Here is an 11,833-nt window from a genome sequence, read left to right on the forward strand (position 1 = left end):
CTAACTGTAAGTAACTACTGTAAGTAGTTACTGTAGTTTATAGTTTATGTAACTACTGTAAGTAAGATGAACTGATGAATTTTGCTTCTTCAGGCAGCTTATTAAAAAACATTATACAATTTAATTTATGTGAATGTTTGGTTTTTGCCAATCTGTGCTGCAATATATCTATTTTATCCCTACCTCTTGTATAGTGATTGTGTACGTCTTTTCGGAAAGAGAATTGATCTAAGTTTGACTTTGTATATATTTCCTATAATTCCTGATACTACGGAGATTTGTCATCGGTTGGGGGAGGGGGAGAGATAGAGAGATTACACGTGACCGTGAGAGTGGCTTCTGCTAGGGGTGGACAAACCAGCAGGATGCTGACTGTATTCAAGGGAATGTAGTTATGCACCTCTGACAGTGAAAGGAAATGTATTGAATTTTTAACCTAACCTAACCTAACCTTACCCACTGCGACAAGCGCATAACTGCATTCCTATGAACGCGGTCATCACCCTGGTCGTCAACCCCAAGCGTAGACAACCCTGACTCTCTCCCCCCCTCACACTCTCTTTCTCCTGCCCCCACCGTTGGCAAATCTCCGCACCAAGAGGTGGCCGACGGCATTCCCCCATCTACCTGACACCCGTTGGCAAAACTCTGGTTCCCAAATGCACAAGTGAGCTTTTTTTGTTAGAGTGTGATGCTCTCAGCTGAGGGATATTCTAAGATGAACCAACTTTTGATAGGAAAGAAAGCCTTTCCTTGTCCACATAATACACTTGCGCTTCATGAAATGAGAAGTCAGTTACTCTGAACAGTCTGAACATCACAAACGTATTCTGACTCGGTTTGACTATCTTTTCTTTACTCGTGAAAGAGCGATTTTGGGCGCCGTTTAGTATTTACAGTAGCCTTCTTCATAAAAATAAAAATTTACAAAACATTCGCACATGGGAAGGTAATAAAATCTTTAAGGAGATTAGTTTTGGTTATAGTAAATTAACTAAGGTTCCAATTTGTATGTTTGTACAGAGAGTATGATGTTTATCACCAATATCAAAACCACCCAGGTGTAAGTACTTATTATTTTTGTTTATATAACAACCTATATATCCTAGTTATCTTAATGCTGACTTGTTAAACTTACAAAAATATAAAAACTAAGTGGAATGTGCATCTTTACAAACAAATAATATAATAATACTAAATTCACTCTTGTGTGGTTTCAAACAAGATAAAATAGAGCTATAACAGAACAAAGTTTGACACAATATTTTTTTCATGGTAACTTTCAAAGCTCACTTACATATATTTCTATAAGTCAATATTAAAGATGCTACTGGGCTAAAATACTGTAGGCTAATGTATCTATACAGATGATACAAAAAAATAACACCATAAGCAACAAAAACACAGCCACCTCAGGATCTCTTGGATACAACAACACTACTCTTCCCATCCTATGACAGGGAACAAGTCGAGTTGAGAGTTGACGTAAGCAGTATACTTGTCTTCAGGAACCGACACTTCTCCACTAGAGCGAGCCACGTAGTCTCGGTAGATGTCGAGGGATTTTTCACTGACCTGAGAAAAAATGTCACTAATTTAAATGTAGTTTACACGTTAAGACTATTTACGCTTAACAATTAAATTAGTCTTAACAGCTGATTAGTTTACGTTTGAAGCATTACACTTTTACTTCTTTTCTCTCAATCTTTTAACCATTGGTCCGTTAGTAGTGTAGTAAAGTAAAACAACAATGCTGTAAAGTGAATCTTTTCAAATCTAAGAACCGGACTAAAAAGGCTAGGTTGTAGGTAAAATTGTTTTACAGAATTGTACGTGTATCCGTCCCTTGCTTTAAAAATATGTTTTATTTAATAATAAAAAAATTAACTGACTAACTTGGAATTTTACACTAAGGCAGATCATAAACATTGCTTGATCACTGACTTATCCATGACCTTAAAATTCACTGAGACTTAGTTTTGGGATCAAGATTGATGTTAGGGATGTGTTGATTCTCAAAACTAATTCTCGATACCACCGATTCTTAGCCATTGGACATTGTACTATTTTGTTTCTATATATTAATTTGAAACTGTTTTTCTTTGTCACAGCTATTTTGAGAGAACGGCTGGGCGTAGAAACTTGGTAGAGGTGTCTAAAGAAAGGTCTTGGTCTGTAGATGAGCCATCAAAAGAGAAACATGGTGAATTCCCTTGGCGCTCTGCCCCAGTGGCTTTTGAATTCCCATCCCATGTTATTCTTATGGAGGGAAACAGGGTTTTTGTCACAGCTAATTTGAGAGAACGGCTGGGCGTAGAAACTTGGTAGGGGTCTCTAAAGAAAGGTCATGGGCTGTAGATGAGCCATCAAAAGAGGAACGAGATCAATTCTCTTAGAGCTCTGCCCCAGAAGCCCTTAAAGTTGCCTCCAGATTTGTTTACATTACGACCATATGCATAATTCTACACTACTTTTTAATGAAACAGCTGTTAATATTTAAATTGTGATTTATTGAATTTGTCAAAATGAAGTACAGTATTTGCAATGGGTTTTTCTGATTTTAAAATTGATTTTCTTCTGCATCGTGTCATGTTTTGCAATATAATATTACCAAATCAGTGGAAAATCCTATTTTTACAGTAACTCTTTTCTTTTGGAGTTAACTTATATCTATTGTATGGGTTGGTTTCTGCCTTCTTTTACCACTTCTTGGAGATTGTACGTAGGTGATATTCGTTGGCATATTTTATCTGTAGACGAAACTTGGGTTGGTGTATAGAATGGAAAAGAGTGAGAAATCCTGGACAATTTGATATAGGCTAAAAATAAAACTGAATTAACACTGTTCTACATTTCTTGAGCAATCATTGAAATAACCGATTTGTAAACAATGGAAACATAGAAGAGTCATAGAACACAACCAAGTAGAAGAAATAGAAATAATGTTTTTTTTTCCATTTATAATCGTTATCATAGACAACCTAATGCGACTATGAGAGGGAAAAGTTTGTAGAAAACACTAAAAAAACAAGATCAGCTTTTTGGAAAAAAGATAAGATATTTACAAAAGATTTTGATTATATCTAACTGTTGTGTAGATTGTGAGTATTTCCATACTCTTTGAGTCGCCTGTAATGCAATTGCTCGAATTCGAGCAACAGGTACACTAGTTTTGTTTAAAGTTAAAAGGGAAGGACCACAACATACTTAATTTTAATCAAAACCATTCCAGATATTTTTATAAAAAACATCCCCCAAAGAATTACCATGTCACTTCAAAAACTTCAAATAGAAACTGATGATATTTTTACACATGATTTTGAATTTAAAGAGAAAAAAAGAATTGGTTTAAATTTGAGATCAAAATTACAGTTGAAAGAATTTGAACTTTGGTCTAAATTACCATGTAAAGGTAGAGGAATAGAATTATTCAAAGAAGTGCCTAGTAGCAACACATGGATTTATTTAAAAAATGGCCTTACTACAGGAGAATGGATCACTTCATTAAAAATGATATCTGGTGTTGTACCAGTACGTAGCGTACCAGGGCGAAGCCAGGATGGAACCCTTTGCAGACATTGCAAGGAGCCTGAAACCCTTCCGCATGTCCTTGGCTCTTGTCCCTTTGGTGCCTTACTGCGTAATGCAAGACACCATGCTGTAAGAGCAATGATCGCAGAAGAACTACGAAAAAAAGGCTGGCAAGTAGTAGAAGAAATACATTGCACTGAAGATGGTGGATCGAACAGAAGGTTGGACATTTTAATTTATGATACAAAATCTAAAAGTGGAATTGTAATTGATCCAACAATAAGGTTCGAAACATCATCAAACCAACCCCTAGAAGTAGATGAAGAAAAGAGGCAAATTTATAGTAAATGTGAAACTTATTTAAGAAACAAATATAATCTAAATTCAATATCAGTAATTGGCATAATGATTGGTGCAAGAGGGACTATTACAAAATTTTTTGACGAATTTTTAAAAAAATATAATCTTCCATCAAAATTAAAAAATGAAATAGTCATAAAAGTGCTAAAAGAATCATGTAAAATCATTCAAAATCATTTATATGGACAACGTTATTAATCTATGTTACATGTTATTTATATCATAAATTTAAGTTTTTTTTTACTGTGTCTAATAGGCAAAGTTTATTAATAAACTCAGTTTTCAAAATAATAATAATATGTTATTTTATGGAAAATCAAAATTTAAAAAATTATAAAAACGCCTGGAGAGAAAATTGATTAGTACCCACATACCAAATTTAATATAAATCTGTTATGTGGGTACACATCCATTCACACACAGACACTGAATGCAATAAAAATGGGAACAGATGTCTACTCAGTTCCTTGGTAATGATCAGTTAAACCAACCAGTCAACTAGTTTCATGGTGGATAACGAGACCTCTACTTTTTGCTAGGCAGAGTAAATCAATCCGATCTTTGGTTGATAAGGGTCATAAGAGAGGTCACTGTAGTTTAATCATGTTTGAAATTATTTGTTTTTTTTTTACTACAGTATTGGAAATCATTTTCTTGTTTTAACGTTGTTTTTTAAATTCATTGATTATTTTAGATTTCAAACTAAACGCCCTGTAAGTTCACCTGAGGAGGGGTCACTTGGAAGGTACTGTCGTCGCTCAGTTGCTGCGGACAGACTGGAGGAGACAACTTGGACATGACACTATTGACAGCCAGCTGCTCTACTGTCTTGTTGGCTAGTCGGTGCATCAACACGTACCTGGAAATAACAAGTCGGGGCTACTATGGGAATATGATCAAATAAAATACCTTATACAATAATCCATTAAACAACACACTTTTAACACGTTTAGAGACAACGGTGTTGACAACATATATTGTGATACTTGATGAAAAATACAGATCTTGCAACCAAAATACCAATCAACCAAAACGGCCTAAAAAAATAAAAAAACACCCAAATGTGTTGAAAATAAGACGAAGAGAATGATGGAGCGATGAAGGGTGATGAAAGTTGACTGTTGTCTTGTAAGTAAACCATTACCTTTCTTGTAGCAGAAAACCTTATGACTTGTTAAACGTAGTGTTGTTTGAGTAGAAAATAAATGTGACAAGTTAAGAAAATATTTTAGTCAAACTCTAACCAGGCTAATGGAAATTTTTTAGTCTAGGCCTACAGCTAGTGGCAGATTTATTTGGAATATTTGTTATGGATAGACTGAGGTAAAAAACGGCCCTGTCTTACCTCTTATACAGCAGTGTATCCTGACGGGATGGGGGAGTGAGATCAAACCCGTAGGTCTGCCGACACGAGGGGAACAATGAGTCGAAGGTGATCAATCCGGTTGTCCCGGACACTTCCTTGGCTGGAGACGAGTGGTGTGACTCCGAATAAGCAGTTGTTATCTCTTCCTCGTCACTCTCCTCGGAACTGATAACAGATAGAAAGTTTGTCTACATTAGTCAATCACTTATTTTTTATGGAACAGTAAATTAAACCTTTGACTATTAGTCAATGATTAAACACAACCTAACCTCTAACAACAAACAACCTTGGCTTGGATTGAACCCTTGGTTGAATGATACAGCGTTAACAATTTTTTTACTATATTTTTTTAGGTGTTGCCTTCCGGATTACTTTTTAATCAACATCACCAATAAACGTTGGCGACAAAAAGTTATTTAACCTCTAGAATAGTATTGTTGACTTGTTTTAACAGAAACAGAACTTTACGCTTGAATCCTCAAGTACACTTAAGACTGATTTGCATTTGATGAGAGGGGCAGACAAGTCCACACGATTTTTGACCATAGCTTATTGCGCATAACATTTTCCATATACTTAATATAATAAGGATTTTTTCTGTAAGATCCCTTTTCACCTGTCCTACTAAACCAATTTTTACAATTGGGGTGTTATTTTAATGCTTATGGTAGGGACGAATAGTAACTAAAAGGTAATTTCCTTAATGGCTTTGCCCTCCCACCATTTCATTTATTTCTATGAGTTCCCTTACAAAGATCCAGTGATGCTGACTAACTTGCTTTATAATGGTTTACATTTGAGTTGTAATTTAACAGCTGATTTTTCAATTGAATGTTTAACAACAGTCAGATATTAAACAAGAGACAAAACAGTCAATGAAAATAGGTTTTAAATAGGTTACTTTTGGCAGGGTCGTCCTTAGGGTGGGCAATTCCCAGGGCAAATGTGGTCACGCCCCCCCCCCTAAAGTTTTTTTGCGCTCCGACCAATACTTACACAGCATACCTTAAGCATAATTACATATATAAAAGGGTAATTTATATACCTATATATATTCGATTACAGGATTGAACAAAATTTCATACTTCAATCTATATTAAATTTACATTTAATTATACCTATAGTGTTACAGATTATTGTTATCTACAGCCTCATTTTTCTGATTCTTATTTATTAACGCCAAAACCTGATAACCTTCACAACTCAGGCAAACCTACAAGATCGCAAAAAAATAGGCTACGGTGCCCCCTTAGCCCGGGGCAGCATGCCCCAGTTACCCACCTTTCGGATGGCCCTGACTTTTAGATAACATCACCTCATACTAGCTAAATTGAACAAAACAAAACACAATTTCTTATTCTCAAGACTAATACCTGGAACATTCATATATACGGGAATAATCATTTGCACAACTGTTTACATAAAACTATAAAACATCTTTACATTGCAGTGTTTTACTTAGAATGGTGATTTAATAATAAAAAAAAAAACTTAGCTCTTGCATACACAAACAAATATTTAAATATAAACTTTTGCTATGACTCATATTCTTTGATCGTTACTTTGCATTCAAGAATAAATTTAATTTTTTAAGTTTTTTCCATCAACAACACAACATTGTTGCACTTTTTTCATTCAGCTTGTATGCTTTCAGAATAAACAATTAGTGCTACCAACCTATCAGTAGACGCAGTGCTGCTTGTGGAGCTCTGACCAGTGAGGGAAGGGTTTTTGCCCGTGTTGGCGCCCTTGGCAGTCTCTTCCCTGCGACGGCCTGGCCTCACCCTCACCGTGAATGGGGAGAAATCAGTCACACAATGGGGCATAAAGTCTCTGGAAAAAAACACAAACATTATTGTCAGGGTGTCCAGCAAGTTTTGAGAAAAAGTTCATAGACAGTATTAGGTTCGTAAGTTCATAATTTCCAGCTAGTTATGAAAGTAATATTCCAGGACAACTTCAGGTATTCAAGGTTCAACCTTCATAACTTTTAGGTACAAAATATTCACTTAAAACATAACTCATTAGTCCCTAATAGTATACTTGAAGGTGTTCAGTGAAGCAGTTTTTTGAGTAACTGTAAATGACACCTACCTCACAGAATGACTGATGTTGTTAGAGTAAGTCTCGTTAAGTTCACTGAACTCGTGAGGTCGATGGAAGTCTGCGTAAGCGTCCACAAACTCAATGTCCTGCGGCGAGACTTGCATAAACGCCTTACAGGTTTTACGACACAACATCTCGGGGAAGGGTAAACACTCCATCACGTCTTCGTCCCACCATTGTGTCAAGGGCTTCCTACAAAGAGTAAACTTCAGTAGAGTTTGACATTGAGTAAGGTCACTCAATTTGCTTGCCTGAATTCTACATCATTTTTAGGCGAAAGAATCGCCAATGCTTTTAAAGGAACTCAGTCAAAATCCATAAAAATTTAGTGACCGTGATGGGGATTGAAAACTTCTTGCACCATTCCAATAAACTATTCACTATAAAGTGTTTTACAGAAATGCCATCTGTTAATATTTTTTAATGCAAAGTTCACAAGCCTTCTGTCAATGAATGTCTATCAACAAACACACAACAACAGCACAACACAAGAAGTGAAACAAGTGATGTCTTTGATTTTAACATCAAACACTTATTTACCCTTTCCGAAATAATTCTACTTCTACTTAATCCATCATAAGTATTTTACAAGAAAACCAATTATATTTGCTTGGTATTTTATTATTCCCAAATTTATCAGATATTGATTGGCATTATTGGGTGTCCTGAGCTAAAATTCAAAGTAAGTTGAATCATTTGTAAAATTCTATGGGAACTTAAAACAAAGATATTGGTGTAATCTTTGCGCTGGTTAAAATTGTGTAACTATAACTAGACACGTAAATAGAGTATCATAGGCCTAACTATAGTTTTGAGTATTGAGATTCAATTTTAAATTTTTGGTAGCAGCATTAAGATAATAATTTATATTTTTACCATCCATTAGGCTATGTATGTATAAGATTAGGATAATTAAGTACTATGGTAAAATAGAGATCAACGTACATCTTGTGCTGAGTTAGACTGATCATCAGGGAATTGTGTAGATAGTAGTCAGTCACCTGTTCCCAGATGGGAGAATTATGTTCATCTGGTACGAACAAGCCGAGAAACAGATTCATAGCGTGTTGTTTCTCAGTATCTGCCGACACATGAAGCATTAAGTTACCGGTTGAAAACCATAGGTGCAGTGAATGACAAGTTTCCTTTACTTAAATTTTATTTTGCTAGTGTATGCATGCCATTGCCATTTTTGACCAGAAAATTTTTTTTTTTGAGGCCTAAAACAGCTTGAGGTGGGCAACAAACTTTTTGTGACAGTGGACCTAGCTGTCCTTGATTGTCAAGCTTTTAATGAATGGTCTTAGCTAAAGACTCAGCTGATTTTCAGTTACAAAGCTACACAATACCACACTTATCTCCCATTCATATTTGGGATAAAACACTTTTCAGTGCTTTTTTCATCTAATAAACCTCTCTGTTAACAATAAACTATTGGGTCTCAGTATTTTCTTGCAGCTAAAGCCGTGGGTAATTGACGACATTTTTATAAAGGCAACAAAATACAAGCTCAACACCTTAACTACAAGAGCAGATGCTACCGTAGAATTGTTCTTCAGCGGATTTATTAAAGAGAAATAGGTTATACATTAAAAAACTAAAATATATAAGCCAAAATAATAAGTATATATTCTCAAACTTTATATTCTGAGAGTTTTTCCTCATATTTTCCAGTTCCTAAGCCCAAATTGTCATGGCTAATCTAGCTGAACCCACCGGAGAAGGTGTTGCTGTAGTATCTGCTTAGTGTCTGCATGATGTCGTTGCCCTGAGACGTCCAAGGAGCAGTCTTGCGGTAAGTCTTGATCCTGTGGACCAATTGCGATCCTCCGTACTGCAGAGCCAAAGTGTCTCCGTGGTCTTCATACAACACCTGTGAATAAAACATACACTCAGATAAGGCTCTAGTGGTTGAAAAAGTGGTTTAAGTTAAAGTTGGTGAGAACGTTTTGACTCTGAAACCAAATGAGCGATGTTTTGGCGTCACGTCTCAGTGCTGCTAAAAGTTTACCAGTAAACTTCTTGTACTGTACAGTTCACCTCGCTTTCCTTGTTTAACGTTTCACACACAGAGGCTTAAGGACAGGCAAATATTTAAAAGAGACCCATGGTAGTTTTAAACTTAAGACATTATTAAAAATTTTTGAGAACTCTATATTTAGTTGTGATGTGATAAGACTAAATCTCAATCTTCAAAACCATACAAATTTTGGAAAGGTTTTCGATTTGAGATTTGATAGACAACTTTTTTGATTGGCAAATTGTTTCTATCATCATTGTTCCATCTCAAAATATTGTGCAATATCCACTAATCTCCTTTCATTAAAACTAATTGAACTTGTTTGGTGTCTATTACTATATTCTCAATACATTTATAAAGCACTTTTGAAACGTTTTCTTGTAATTCTGTTAGAAGTCAAAAATGCTTTAAGTTTATTGGCGTCATATTCATATTATGTCAAGGTCAATCCGATATTCTTCAGTTTTAATTGCATAGTAAACATTTTGTGTTTACCTGTATTTTTCTCTTACCTGAACAAGACAAGTGAGAAATATTTAAGTTTAATACTTTAAGGTTTCAAGATTTAATATTTCTGGTAGCAACCCCTATTAAATATTAGTTAAAAAGATAATTCTCGTTTTGAATAAGATAATAGGAGTAAAGGATGGTTAAGAGGTAGACATACTAGCATGAAAACACCAAAAAACTAGTCTACACTGTACAGTCAAAATAGACTATCACATCAAAACCTTAGTCTTCGGGAGTTGACCACGTTGAATTGGTAAAAAAGTGGTGTAGTCGTTTTTGGTGCCTTTCAACAATCCATTTTCGAAGCACGCTACAATTTGTGGAACCTTTCCAACAACTGATTGCTGAAACGCACTCAAAACGTTGACCAGTACTTTCACCACTTCAACAATGGAGTCTTCTACCAAAGATCAATATTCAAAAACTAAGTCTTGTTATGCTTAGACCATGTCAAACTACAATATCTAAAAGCAAAATTCAAAAAAGGGGAGTCAGAGGTGAAAGAAACTTTAACAAATTTACCTCGAGCAAGCGCACACAGTCTGAATCAAAGTCCAAAGCTGGCCACTGTAAGAAACCCATAGAACAGAGCTGATAGCCGAGTGCACACTTGCCCAGGGCGAACTGAGCAGTGTTGGTACGGTCTAGACAGTCGACACAGTTAACTCTGATGATGCCCGTCTGTGCCCATCCCTCGTTGGTCTCTCTGCCCACCACAGTAGCCCCGGGGTAGGGTCGGTAACTGGCGTAGAACCCAGTCTTGGTGACAGCTGTGCGAGCTATGTCTGCTAGCCCTCCCATCACATTAGCTCCCTTCCTGAATCACCAGTCATTTATGTATCAATTTGTGTTATTATTATATGGATTATTGTAGAATAAAGTAGAACTTTGTTGTAACAGTTCAAACTTAGCCAGTATTCCATCGCTACTAGGATATCAGTTGACATTGTCAATATTCCTAAAAGAAACAAAAAGTAAGTAATGGGACAATATAAAGGATTGATCATCATTTGAATAGTAATTGGTCAAGTAATACACTTTAGAGAAATAAAAGATAGACTTTGTAGTATTATTAAATTTAGAGTTGTCTTGAATTTCTTCGATTCTTGCAGGTAGTTTCTTTATAATACCAATGATTTGAACATAATACTGGGCTTACTCAGTATGACTTAATGTTTGTTTTGAACCAAGGATTGAATCTCAAGTTTAACTACCAAGAGCCTTGATATTTTGGTTGTGTTTTACTTTTTACTTCACCTAAAGCTAACCTAGTCCAGAAAACTCACCCTTTGTTAATACGCGCCATGTCAAAATGGACATACTGAATGCGCAAGTCGGGCGGTAAAAACTGATTGAGATATGTAATGGCTGACAGGTATTCCCCACTTAGCATACTCTCATGTTTCTTCTTCTCTCTCTCCTTCACGAGGTTCAAGATTATAATTGGAGACCCGTACCTTTGGAGGAGCTTATTGAAGTGGGCACCTAGAAAATGGAAAAGTGTTGTTCACACAATATTTAATCAATAATAAAGATAAATATCCCCGCAGCAGCAAACCTGCAGACTAAGCGAATTTCCATTTTCTGGGCTGGAGTTCTTCTTCTTTTAAGTAGAAGGATTTCTAAAAATCTTAAACATTCCCTTAAAATTAAATTAACAGATTTGTTTCCTATTTAAATAACATTGATTTTTATGAGTACTTAGGCTTGCTGCTACAGGGAAGGTATTGAGGTGTTTTTTTTTTTATTGAAATGCTAGAAATAGCTTAGAATGAAATAAACACAATTGCCAAATTTGATTACAAATATATCCATAAACAAGCAAACTACAACAATTTTTTTTTTTTCTCCATAAGAATAACATAGGAATTTTTTTCAGGCCTGTGCGAATCCAGAAATTTTTGTTCGAATCTGGATCAAAATTTCACCTAATTTCCTGA

General features: G+C 35.5%; 1 protein-coding gene across 4 annotated transcripts in view; it reads right to left on the reverse strand.

Annotated features, from left to right (window-relative positions):
• LOC128986773 (polyphosphoinositide phosphatase-like) overlaps positions 1-11,833 on the reverse strand; it is a 30,026-nt gene that overhangs the window by 7,762 nt on the left and 10,431 nt on the right. For 3 of the 4 annotated variants that reach the window (XM_054407293.1, XM_054407292.1, XM_054407290.1), the window contains exons 8-16: positions 11,180-11,378; positions 10,416-10,710; positions 9,080-9,236; positions 8,309-8,444; positions 7,352-7,555; positions 6,935-7,090; positions 5,237-5,422; positions 4,615-4,750; positions 125-1,575 (exon numbers count right to left, since the gene is read on the reverse strand). In XM_054407293.1, the coding sequence (XP_054263268.1) occupies positions 1,438-1,575; positions 4,615-4,750; positions 5,237-5,422; positions 6,935-7,090; positions 7,352-7,555; positions 8,309-8,444; positions 9,080-9,236; positions 10,416-10,710; positions 11,180-11,378 (1,607 nt within the window). In that variant the 3' untranslated portion in view covers positions 125-1,437. Of the gene's footprint in view, positions 1-124; positions 1,576-4,614; positions 4,751-5,236; positions 5,423-6,934; positions 7,091-7,351; positions 7,556-8,308; positions 8,445-9,079; positions 9,237-10,415; positions 10,711-11,179; positions 11,379-11,833 lie in introns of those variants that run through there. The other variant, XM_054407291.1, reaches the window with a different exon arrangement.

Source organism: Macrosteles quadrilineatus, unplaced genomic scaffold (assembly GCF_028750875.1).
Source record: "Macrosteles quadrilineatus isolate MER2022 unplaced genomic scaffold, UCM_ALF_1.0 Scaffold_2__2_contigs__length_208266976, whole genome shotgun sequence".
NCBI classification, from domain to species: domain Eukaryota; kingdom Metazoa; phylum Arthropoda; class Insecta; order Hemiptera; family Cicadellidae; genus Macrosteles; species Macrosteles quadrilineatus.